The sequence below is a fragment of the Caretta caretta genome, chromosome 4 (genome assembly GCF_965140235.1).
Source record: "Caretta caretta isolate rCarCar2 chromosome 4, rCarCar1.hap1, whole genome shotgun sequence".
NCBI classification, from domain to species: domain Eukaryota; kingdom Metazoa; phylum Chordata; order Testudines; family Cheloniidae; genus Caretta; species Caretta caretta.
This window is the reverse complement of record NC_134209.1, coordinates 54533069-54545342: the sequence shown is the minus strand read 5'-3', so window position 1 is coordinate 54545342 and position 12274 is coordinate 54533069. Positions and strand designations below refer to the sequence as shown.

Below are 12274 nucleotides of genomic sequence, written 5' to 3'. Positions count from 1 at the left end.
GAGGCGCTGAGTGGAGAACGACCGCCCCTTCATGCGCTCAGCCGAAGCAACGAACAGTTGCGAAGACTTCCTGAATGGCTTAGTCCGTTCCAGGTAGAAAGCCAGTGTCCTAGGCACATCGAGCACGTGAAGGAGGCGTTCCTCATTGGACTTGTGAGGCTTGGGGCAGAGGACAGGCAGGAAGATGTCCTGGCCCATGTGAAAGGCGGAGACCATCTAAGGGAGGAACGTGGGGTATAGGCAGAGCTGGACCTTATCCTTGTGAAAAAATGTGTACGGGGGTCCAGAGGTCAGATCCCTGAGCTCCGATACCTGCCTGGCCGACATGATGACAACCAGGAAGGCCACCTTCCATGAAAGATGAGACCAGGAGCACATGGCCACAGGTTCGAAGGGGGGTCCTGTGAGACAGGACACCACGAAGTTCAGATTCCACTCTGGGACAGAGGGCCTAGCATATGGGAAAAGAGAGTCCAATCCCTTGAGGAACCGTCCGGTCAAAGTATGGGAGAACACTTTACGACCCTGCACCGGCAGATGGAAGGCCGATATGGCCGCCAGGTGCACCCTGGCTGAGAAGGGGGCCAGGCCCTGGTTCCTAAGGTGGAGGAGGTAATCCAGGATAAGATGAATCGGGGCAGCCATTGGGGAGACACCCTGCTCGACAGCCCACCTGGACAAACTGGACCACTTTACCAAGTAGGCTCAGCGTGTGGATGGCCGCTGACTTTCCAGGAGGACGTGTTGGACCCCTTCCAAACATGCCCGCTCCTTCCTGCCTAGCCATTTAGCAGCCATGCTGTGAGGTGGAGAGCCTCTAAGTTGGGGTGAAGAAGACGGCCTTGGTTCTGGGAAAGCAAGTCTGGGCAGAGAGGCAATGGCCACGGCAGGCCGACCACTAGGCTCATGAGAGTCCCGTACCAATGCTGCCAGGACCAAGCCGGGGCAATTAAAATGACCCATGCCTTGTCTAACTTCACATTCTCTAGGACCTTGCTGATGAGGGGGAACGGAGGGAAGGCATAGAGAAGCTGGCTTGACCACGGCAGGAGGAAGGCATCCGAGATAGCACCCCGTCCCAAACCCCGCCTGGAGCAATCCCAGAGCCTGAGGGCTTCTTGGCAGAGAACTGAAGACCAGGTCCCACCTTGCCTGTTGATGTAAAACATCGAGGCCGTGTTGTTCGTGAGGACCCGGATTATCTTGCCCTGTAAGCGTGAGCGGAAAGGCCACACACACCAGGCCTACCGCCCTGAACTCCCTGACATTTGTGTGGAGGGACAACTCTGTGGTCGACCACAGCCCTTGAGTCTGAACTGTCCTCAGATGGGCCCCCCAACCCAGGTCAGACGCGTCAGACATTAGCTCCAGTGACAGGGCCGAGTCCCTGAAGGGGAACCCTTGGAGCACGTTGCTCGGGGAGGACCACCACCGTAGGGAGGCGATCACTGGGTCGGGCATGGTGAGGACTTTGTCCATACTGTCTCGGGCCTGGGAGAACTGTGAGGCCAACCAAAGTTGGAGGGGCCTCATCTGGAGTCTGGCGTGGCACGCCCTGGAGCTGTAGGCACACCCTGGAGGTGTCACAGGGAATTTCAAGACCGAGGCGATTAGCCCTTTCATGGTCTTGAACCTGCCCGGTGGGAGGGAGGCCGTGGCCGTCGAGGCGTCCAGGAGCGCCCTGCTGAATTCTATGCGCTGGACTGGAACTAATGTTGACTTGGCCTTGTTTACCAACAGACCCAGGTTGGCACAAGTGGACAAAAGGAGCGTCATGTGGTCCAGGCACCTGTGACCAGGAGCTGCCCTTGACCAGCCAGTCGTCCAGGTAGGGGAAGATCTAGACCCTGCCGGCACCTGAGGTAGACTGCTACCACCGACATACACTTTGTGAACACCCTGGGGGCAATGGATAGGCCAAATGGGAGGACCGTGAACTGATAGTGGTTTTGCCCCACTAAGAACTGGAGGAAACGCCTGTGCCCCTAGAATATATGAATATGGAAATACGCGTCCTACAGGTCCAGGGCTGTGTACCAATCCCTGGGGTCCAGGGAGACCATGCGGAACTTGAGCTTGACCATGAACTGGTTCAGGTCCCGCAGATCCAAGATAGGCCTGAGACCCCCCTTTCGCCTTGGGGATAAGGAAATAACAGGAGTAAAACCCCTTGCCCTTGAACTCCCCCAGGCACCATTTCCACAGCTCCTAGACTGAGGAGCTGGCCCACCTCCTGCTCTAACAGGCCCACATGTGATGGGTCCCCCAGACCAGTGAAGGGGGTGGTTGGGTGGGGCAAGACAAACTGCAGCATGTAGCCCCAAGAGATGGTGTTGAGGACCCATTGGTCCGAGGTTAGTTGCGACCATTCTGAGGAAATCACACAAGCGATTGCGGAAGGGAAGCTTTATTGAAGGGGGAGTCCCCTCAGCAGTTGCCCGGGTACCCCCCATTGCCCCATCAAAAATGCCTTTTTCCCCACCTGCTTGCCCTTAGAGGGCCCAAGTTGCAGGGCAGGACGCGACCACCGTTGAGAGCACCCCTTCTGGTCCTTAGACCTCTTATAGGCGAGGTCATATCTAAGCTGAGAAGCCTGGGCAGAGGCCTGCTGCGGTTTGAATTTGGCTTTAGCCAGTGGTACATAAAGGCCCAGGGTCTGCAAGGTAGCGCGGGAATCCTTCATGCCATGCAGCCTGGCATCCGTTTGTTCTGCGAACAGGGCCTTGCCATCAAACGGGATGCATAATTGACTGGGACTCTGTGGATAGCCCGGACAGCAGGAGCCATGTCGTCTTCCGCATGGATACCGCCGAGGCCATGGATTGAGCAGCCGTGTCCGCCGCATCCGACGCCACCTGTAAGGCGGCTTTGGCAGCAGCCACACCCTCCTCCAGCAGTGCCTTGATCTCTTTCTTGTCTCACTCCAGGAGGGAGCCCTCAAATTTTGGCAGTGATCCCCACAAGTTAAATTCGTAACTGCTCAGGAGAGGTTGGTGGTTAGCCACCTGCAGCTGGAAGCTTGAAGATGGACTCTTTCGGTAGGAAGCTGTATTCAGACTCCTTGAATCTTTATTTTTGGGCGTGGGAGCTGGTTGGCCCTGTCTCTCTCTCTGATTCACAGATTCGACCACCAGGGAGTTAGGTGCCGGGTGGGTATAAAAGGTATTCATGCCCTTTGGTGAGTACAAAATATTTGCGCTCTGTCTTCTTTGAAATGGGGGCCAGGGAAGCCGGCGTTTGCCACAAGGTGTTCAAAATGTTTGCCACCCAGCCCGGCACCAGGGAGGATAGGACATTAAAAAGAGTCCGAGGGCCCCTCCATCTCCTCTGCTTGGAGATTAAGGCTCGATGCTACCCTTTTCAGGAACTCCTGGTGTGCCCTGAAATCCTCCTGCGGGGTGGAGGGGCCGCAACTGTGTCATCCAGAGCGGGGAAGGAGGTGACCGTCACAGAGCTCTGAGTCTCTGCTGGCACCAGAGAGTCCACCCCTTGGTCGGACTCCGGGTGCGCCGCCGAGGACGCATGTCCCACAGATTTAGCTCCCGGGGGCCTAGAGAGCGAGGCCGACAGTGCCTCTGAAGCTCTGGTTACCAAGCGAGCCCCCACCTGGGGTTGCGTTGGAGGCCACGGTGCCCACTGGTACCACTGTCCTTGCCACGGGGCCCTGTGCCACTGCCCTTGCTGCAGCACCGGCAGGTCGGTTTGACTTGGCTAACCCAAGGAGGGGTGGCTGCGAGCAGAGGTCAGGCTGACAAGTGACCTGACTCTATCGTGGGAGGAACGGCGGTGCCTGGAGCTATGCCGACCACGAGACTGCAACCCCGACTCAGAGGAGCAGTACCGCTCATAGCCGCTGCTCCGCAATCTGCTCGGACGCGCGGACTTCAACAGCGCGGTGCCGGCGATCTACGCCTCGAGCTGCGGGGGCGGTGTCTCGGTGGGGAGCGAGAGCAGGAATTTGACCGGGAGTGGTGACGGTGCCCGTGCCATGACCGACTGCGGTAACCCCGACGACTCGGGGTCCGACCCCGTTCGGATGGCACCCAACCAGACAGTCTAGTGGACGTCGACAGCAATGCACGAGGACTGCGTCCCGAACGATCACTGGGCGGAAAGCGTGGTCGGGAGCAGTCTCCTGACCAAGATCTGAGCTGAGCTGGGGGCGATGGCAGGGAGCCCAGCGGCGGTTTGCCTCTGGAGCAGGGGCCCGACACCAGCGGCACCCCCAGTACCAGTATAGTCATGATGTCTCGAGCCGCCTGCAAGGCCTCTGGCGTCGAAGGCATCCGGAAAGGCCTGACCTGACGCAGCCAGGCTACTCCACTCAACATGCATCGGAGGCCATGGGAATGAGGGCTGCTCGACATGGGTCTAGCCTCTGCCCCTACTTTCTCTGCCACTGTGACAGGCCTTTCCTTGGCTTCTTGTGTCCCGTAGATGGGGAGCAGTGCCAGCTAGTGGAAGGCACCAAAGGGTCGCTGCGCACCGAAGTTGTGGTGCCTGGAGCCGAATTGGCGCAGCGCGCCTGAGCCAGGGTCAGCGTTGACTCCATGAGAGTGGCCCAGAGTCTGTCTTTTGTTTGGGGTTTAAAAGATCTACAAATCTTACAGCCGTCACCGATGTGAGTCTCACCCAAACAGCGCAGGCAATCCACGTGCAGTCACTTCTTGGGATAGAACGTCTACAAGGGTCGCATGACTTGAAGCCCGGGGCATGCCTCAGCCTGGGCACTCTAGCTGAAAGAACTAACAACAGGTACCAGCACTAAGCGAACGGAAGAGTTCTGGGGACGAGCTACAGCTAAGCTGGAGCAGAGTAGTTCCGATGCACCTTCACTGGCGTCAAGAAGGAACTGAGGTTGGGGGAAGGGTGCAGCTCCCCTTATACCACACCATGGAGGCGCCACTCCAAGGGACGCAGCGGTGCTCCCCCTATGGGTACTCTTAGGGGAAAAACTTCTGGCAGCGGTGCACATGGCGAGCGCACATACCTACTGTGGAATACAGATGAGCAATCACTCGAAGAAGAATCTCTGTTTGCTTGTCAAAATAACGACACAGATTATGGCAGCTGCAGGTATGCATGGAAACTGCAAAACTCACCTTCAGTCCTACACTCCCATTTGGCATCTTTTGAAGCTCAAAGGGAAGTCTGACCCTTTCACCTTGTATGTAAGGATCATCAAATGCTCTTCCATGCATTTTTTTGAAGCCATGTAACGTATTCTTTACATTTGTGACAATCTGTGGAAGATAAATGCGTTGCTATGAGAGGCATATCAGAAAACACAGAAATTATGGCTTTATCTATCTCAGTGTCGCTTAAAGTTTAAAATAGGAACTAGAGGCCTGCTATGAACACAAACTTCCAGCATTTGAGCAATGTATCCTTTTCCTCACTTCCCACTGAATACAACTGTTATTAAGCATGTCACTTTATCAATTAATACACTCAAACCCACTTTCCATGTCTAAGTCAGTATTCATTTCACTAGTTTTCCCCTTCCCAATCTTAAAAGAAACTTCCTGTTATACCCAATTTGGACAGTGAATTAATTACGTACCAGTACAATGACTGAACTACATACAACCATCTTAACATTATTATTAAAATATGGTAATTAAATGTCTAGTAATTTTCAGGGCTTAAAGTACCCAAAAAATGCTTAATTCAGATCCCAATTCTATATGAGCCTTCCCCTTAGCTACTGTCAATATTTTGGGCTAGTGATTTAAAACACAGATTTTAAAGCCTGACTTTTTTGACCCATCACACATCAAAAGAACTTGCTCATTTTATAATGAATACAGAATTTTTAACTCAATTACAACTGTACTCCAGGCTTTGAAAGTGTACCTTGTATTTACTAGCCTGAGAATTAAGCTTAACAATTGGAAGCCAATGTGAAACACAAGGGCCCCCATCTCCAGCAATGTCCATTAGCTGTGTACTGGTGAGCTGTGCATGGCTGCTGAAAATGAGGGTCTACCTGCCCCTGGAACATGCCTGAAGGCTCCATTCCTTTGGCTAATCATGTAAGAGTATCTGAAATTTAACTACCCACCTTCTGGGAAGAGACAGAAAGAGTTCTCTCCCTATTACTCCACAACTTCCTGACTAGGGTGCATGTGCATATAAAGGGTAAGGGATATCCTCTGTTATTATTTCCACTCCCTCGAGTCTGCTGCAAGGGATCTTTGCTATTCAGTCCTCATTTTTTAGGTATTCCTCCTAGTGATGATCTCCAGTCCCAGCCTTTGCTCCTGTTCTTAGTTTTCCCAAGCAGCAGAAAGTGAAGTTACAAAGATCACAAGTTTTACTGCTGTCCAGAGTTCTGAACAGAGGTAGTGAAATTGACGCGTCTGAATTTCACTATATTGTCTGGGAAACCTACTAGCAGCGGCACAAACACTTGTGTTGTGTCTGTAAATTCAGAAAGACAGCACTGCTTCTGTTTTCATTTTCAAACTATAAGGGACAGAAACTTTTCTTAATGAATGCTAACATTCTTTGATAATTGAAGACTTGAGCCTATACCCATTCTCCTCCCCCAACTAAGGGATGTTTCTTATTCTTCATTGGTGAGTAGACAAAGTCCTACATTTCTCCCTGTCTTTCCTCTAAAAAGAAAAAAAAATAATCAAGAATTAACCAGAGGCAATATTTCAATTAGTTTTAACAGAAGGGAGTACAGCCTCTGATTTAGTAATAATTGGTAACAAAAGAAAGGACATTTTAAGCATATATTTTGAGTTAAAACATGAAACAATATATCAGATTTCTTCACACTTCCAGTTCCCTCACAGTTCAACAGGAGATGAGTAATTTAAAGATCGCTTAAATTCCTGTAAAGTAATATGTTTAGATCCATTTACCTGGCTTTTTGCTGCATTCCCTATGGCCCGGGTTTTGGATCCTAGAGATATACAAGCTCTAAATAATAACAGAAAGAAAAATATTCAGCTTTGACAGAAAACAATGTCAGGAAAAAAAGTGTAATTCACGCCCGCCAGAGTAAAACCCTAAAACTACTTTTAAAAGACCATCAACTGCTCCTTAAAATTACTTTGTGGAATTCTTTAAAAGTCACTTTAAAATATGTGCTGAAACAGACAATATATTTTATTACTGGAGCATGAAGCCTTTAGGTGTTGGGCATCAACTACCAGCACACTTACAACTGAAGGAAGGGAAATAATTTTGGGTAATAGAAAATGTTATGTGGCATTTTATTAGAATACCTAGTTCTTATAGTGCTTTTCATCAGAGGATCTCAAAGTGTTTTGCAAAGCAGGTAAATATTAGCATCCCCATTTTGCAGGCAGGGAAACTGAGGCACGGAGTTTGCTCCAGGTAACCCAGCAGGCCAGCAACAGTACTAAAACATCACTGGAATTTCAAGACACTAGAGATGACAATTTTCTAACTCAAAAAGTGTTGCAGCCAACCCAAGGGAATTCTTTATTGGACCTTGTTCTAACAGACAAAGAGGAACTGATCAGAGAACTAACTTTAATGGTTGCTTAGGTACAAATGATCATGACTTGATCACATACATACTGTGCAAGCAGAATGAAGTCCATACCAATAATATATATATGGTGTGTTAATAGGGCCAACTTCATAAAGTCGAAAACAATTATGAGAAATCAGCTGGGGCAGAATTTAATCAAAAAAATGTGAATGATAATTGGAAATCATTCAATAATCCTTTCTAGAAGCTCAAAAAAAGTCACAATCCCCATTAAGGAAGAAGGCCATGGTAGTTAAATAAATAACCTACTTTAGAAGGGAAGCTAAGGCAGATATACAGACAGACATACAAACACACAAAGAAATCAAATGTGATCCTGAGATGAATAAATAGGAGAATCTCAAGTAGGAGTAGAGAGGTTATTTTCCCTCTGTATTTGGCTCTGATGCAACTGCTGCTGAAATGCTGAGTCCAGTTCTGGTACCCACAATTCAGAATAATTGGAGAGGGTTCAGAGAAGAGCCACCAGAATGATTAAAGGATTAGAAAACATGCCTGATAGTGACAGATTAAAGGAACTCAATCTATTTATCTTAATACAAAGAAGGTTAAGGGATGACTTGATTACAATCTATAACAGGAGTGGGGCAAACTACAGCCTGCGGGCCACGTCCAGCCCATCAGACCTTTTAATCTAGTCTTCGAGCTCCCGCCAGGGAGCGGGTCAGGGGCTTATTCCATTCTGCGTGTGCCATGGCTCCACGAGGCTCCCGGAAGCAGCAACATGTCCCCACTCTGGCTCCTACACATAGGGGCAGTAAGGGGGCTCCACACGTTTCCCCCGCCCTAAGCGCCGCCCCCCTGCAGCTCCCACTGGCTGGGAACCACGGCCAATGGGAGCTGCAGGGGCAGAGTCTGCAGACAGGGCAGTGCACAGAGCCGCCTGGGCATGCTTCCACATAGGAGCGGGGGGTAGGGTGGGGGGTGGAGGAGGAATATGCCACTGTTTCCAGGAGCTGCTTGAGGTAAGCACTGCCAGGAGCCTGCATCCCTGACCTCCCCCTGCGCCCCAATCCCCTGCCCCAGCCCTGATCCCTCTTCTGTCTTCCAAACCCCTCGGTTCCAGCCCAGAGCCCCCTCCCGCACCCTAAACCCCTAATTTCTGGCCCCACCCAGAACCTGCACCCCCATCCCAAAGCCCTCAGCCCCCCAACCCCTGCCCCAGCCTGGAGTCCCCACCTGCATTCCAACCCTCTGCCCCAGCCCAGAGCCCCCTCCCGCACCCTGAACCCCTCATTTCTGGACCCACCCTGGAACCTGCACCCCCAGCCCAGAGCCTGTACCCCCTCCCAGACTCCCTGCCTCAGCCCACAGCCCCCTCCCATAATCCAAACCCCTCTGCTCCAGCCCCAGCCCCCTCCTGCACCCCAAACCCCTCATTCCTGGCTCCACCCCAAAGCCTGCACCCCCAGCAGGAGCCCTCATCCCCTCCTGCACCCCAACCCCCAATTTCGTGAGCATTCATGGCCCGCCATACAATTTCCATAACCAGATGTGGGCCTCAGGCCAAAAAGTTTGCCCAACCCGGTCTATAAGTATCTACATCGGGAACAAATATTTATTAACAGGCTCATCAGAGACACTAACAGAGAACGATCCAATGGCTAAAAGCTGAAGCTACAAAAATTCAACCTGGAATTAAGGTGTACATTTTGACAGTGAGGGTAATTAACCACTGGAACAATTTACCAAGAGTTGTGATAGATTCTTTATCACTGACAATTTTTAAATCAAGATTGGATGTTTTTCTAAAAGATATGCTTGCTGCTCTAAGAGTTCTTTTGTGGAAGTTCTATGGCCTGTGTTATACAGGAGGTCAGACTAGATGATCACATGGTCCTTTGTAGCCTTTGAAATCTATGAACACCCACGTTTCAGAGTCCCAATCCGATCCTTTAATGTGCATGAGTGTCAATACTATAGTTTCCCTCCAGGCCCCTCTAGACTCTCCCAAAGTGGAGAACTGTCATTTGGAGACTATACCCAGCACTCTCTGATATGAGACTGTATCACAGTATGCAATATTTAAGTCCAGACAAAATCCTACAAGTACATTCTGTGTACAGCACTACTTTTCATTGTTTATAAACCAGAAGTAGTTGATCTTTTTGAAAAAGCACCCAATACATCCTCCATGCAAGCTGATTTTATGCTGTTCAATATACCCTAATGATAATAAAGAACTAAGTCTAAAATATGTATTAAATACGACAAAGGACCATCTCATACAAGGATGACTTAAGATGCATGTAGACTAGTTACAAGGCACTTCATTTCATAGGTTAGTTATGACTGGTTAATGGTACTGACATGCCATAAATTTTAGAAAATTCCCTTTATCCACAGAGGCAGCATTAATTAACAGGCTGCTATATAGGACTTGAAGTGTCAAGTCAGAAGCTACTCTGGCAATGTGCAAGCCAGGTCTCCCCATGGGGAGAGGAAGGTGTCAGAAAGTAAAAAAAAAAACATGTTCCCTTTGGCTGTGTATTAGAGGCTGTCCAGAGGAGAAGGAGAAGCAGACCTGCCATGAAGAGGGGCTGCTGAAGAGGAAATGCTTCCTCCTTCTACATGCTGTTCATTAACAGGATTTTAAAGCAAGAAAGGGAGTTCCAACAGCAGTAGTTCCCACAGCAATAGCAGAAGCATTGATCTGGGAATCTTAACTGTACTTCACCAGAATTTTTCATTTGCAAATGGTCAGCTGTTGAGCACAGATTTCAAGCCTTGCGATATAAGCATTTGGTCGAGGATGCTCTCTTACCACATCAGAACTACAACTTTAGAAGATCATATGAGAACTTTCATAGCAAATCCTTATTTTAAAGAGTTTATAATAGTGCTTTTAATATTAAGGCTACTGGTTCTCCGCACAAGAGGGAACTTTTACCTTCAGACACTTAGTAGCCACAGGCGGATCTGACGGATCCAGACCCTGTGGGTTGAGAGTGAGGAACAGAGAATGGAAGTGGCAAAAAGGCCAAGTACCACCAACCTCCTGCGTGTTTTCTTAGGTGAGTGCTGTTCACAAAGCCTACCCAGGGACTACGTATTGTGTATCAATACCTGGCTAATGTGTGTCTGGTAAATTTGAAGTTCCAACAGCCACTGGCTCATGGGAGGGGACTAGAGCTCCATACGTCTCTGCAGCCTTTCCAACGATTGTTGCCTCCATGATTCTAACCCCACCAGTCCTTTCAGTTCCCTTCCCCCATAAACCACCCCAGCACTCCTTTCTGAAAATTCCTGACAGAATTCTGCACCTATGTGGGGGGGCAGAATTCACATGGCCTGCATATTTATGCCCCCTTAGCAGAAAACCAAAAGAAATCTTCCCTGGCAACGCATCTGTTTCAGTGTGCCTGGAGCAGCTTCAGAGACGCAAATCATTGTGCGGGGAGGGTGGCTCGGTGTGCATGCTGGGGAGACCGTGAGGGGGCGAGGCTGGCCAACAAGGAAAAGAGACTGTCTCTCTCTTGATACTTCAGCTCAAGGGGCGTGAAGAAGCGTAGGTCTTTTTGTTATGCACGAGGAAGGCTCTGTCCCCCCGGCAGAAATGTAGCAGCCTGCCTGCCTAATAAAATGTAATTTCTTGAAAACTGAACAAACAATTAAATATTAGTATCCTGTTACTGAAAATTGTTTGTTTTTAAGTTAAAGAAAATAGTTTTTGTAAAAAAAAACAAACAAAAAAACCATTTTGTTAATGTTGAACAATTGCTGTTCATGTAAGGCCCCCTACATTGCCAGAGTGATGTAAAGCCTTAGAAATGACAGTAAAGGAATCAGCTGGGAAGATCTATGTGCTCACTTTTTTCCTGTGCCAAAGTGACACAATGGGGTTAGATTTTTACTTAGCCATTGAAAAAAACAAACACACACACTTTTGAGGGCAAATAAAACATTTACCAAGCAATCAATAAAATGTCAGGACAATCGGAACAAAGCATTTTGCAAAGTACCCAGCTAGGTCCAGGACAATGATTAGCGAAATTGTATGACTGTCATGTATGAAAGTCTGAGAAATTTAAAATGACATTCTACTGTTCCCCTCCCCCTGTTTGGTGTTCTGTAATGTAATTAAATGAAAATCCAGGATTATAATTGGAATGTAGGATATTAGTTACCAAGTATTTGTAACTTAACTTTCATGTGTTTAGGAAATGATGAATGGTTATTGTGACTTTTTTCTGTATTGTAGTTTAAATAACTTACCAAAACAATGTAAACTGGTGTGATTATACTGCATTATTTTGACAAATAAAATTTGCAGAATTTTAATTTTTTTGGCACATAATCTTTACTTTTTTGGCACAGAATCCCCCCAGGAGTAGATACTGCTCAAAGTTTCCTCCCCAAAACAGCCAAGTGAAATGGTTGTCAATTTCATCACTACCCCATGTCTTCTGAACAGCAATAATAGAATTAGCGCTATTAATTTTGTCAATTTCACACTTTGCTTGTTAGGAAAGCCATGACCAGCAGCACACAATGGAGCTCCCTATCAACTTGGGAAAATGTAAGCACATTAGTTATTATTTATTAGGACATCTTTGCAACTAAGAGAGCTACAGACTTAATAAAATCAAAGTTGGATTGGAGGGAGGTCGCAAGTGGGGTTCCACGAGGATCTGTTCTGGGTCCAGTGTTGTTTAACATCTTTATTAATAACTGGGATGTAGATACAGGGGGTCTCCGGTATACATCTCCCCCTTATCTGTTTTGCATATTCACTGCTCA

General features: G+C 48.5%; 1 protein-coding gene across 1 annotated transcript in view; it reads right to left on the bottom strand.

Moving 5' to 3' along the window:
* HSPA4L (heat shock protein family A (Hsp70) member 4 like) overlaps positions 1-12274 on the bottom strand; it is a 66884-nt gene that overhangs the window by 45186 nt on the left and 9424 nt on the right. The window contains exons 2-3 of the mRNA XM_048847292.2: positions 6876-6933; positions 5103-5243 (exon numbers count right to left, since the gene is read on the bottom strand). Coding sequence (XP_048703249.1) covers positions 5103-5243; positions 6876-6933 — 199 coding nt within the window. The remainder of the gene's footprint in view (positions 1-5102; positions 5244-6875; positions 6934-12274) is intronic.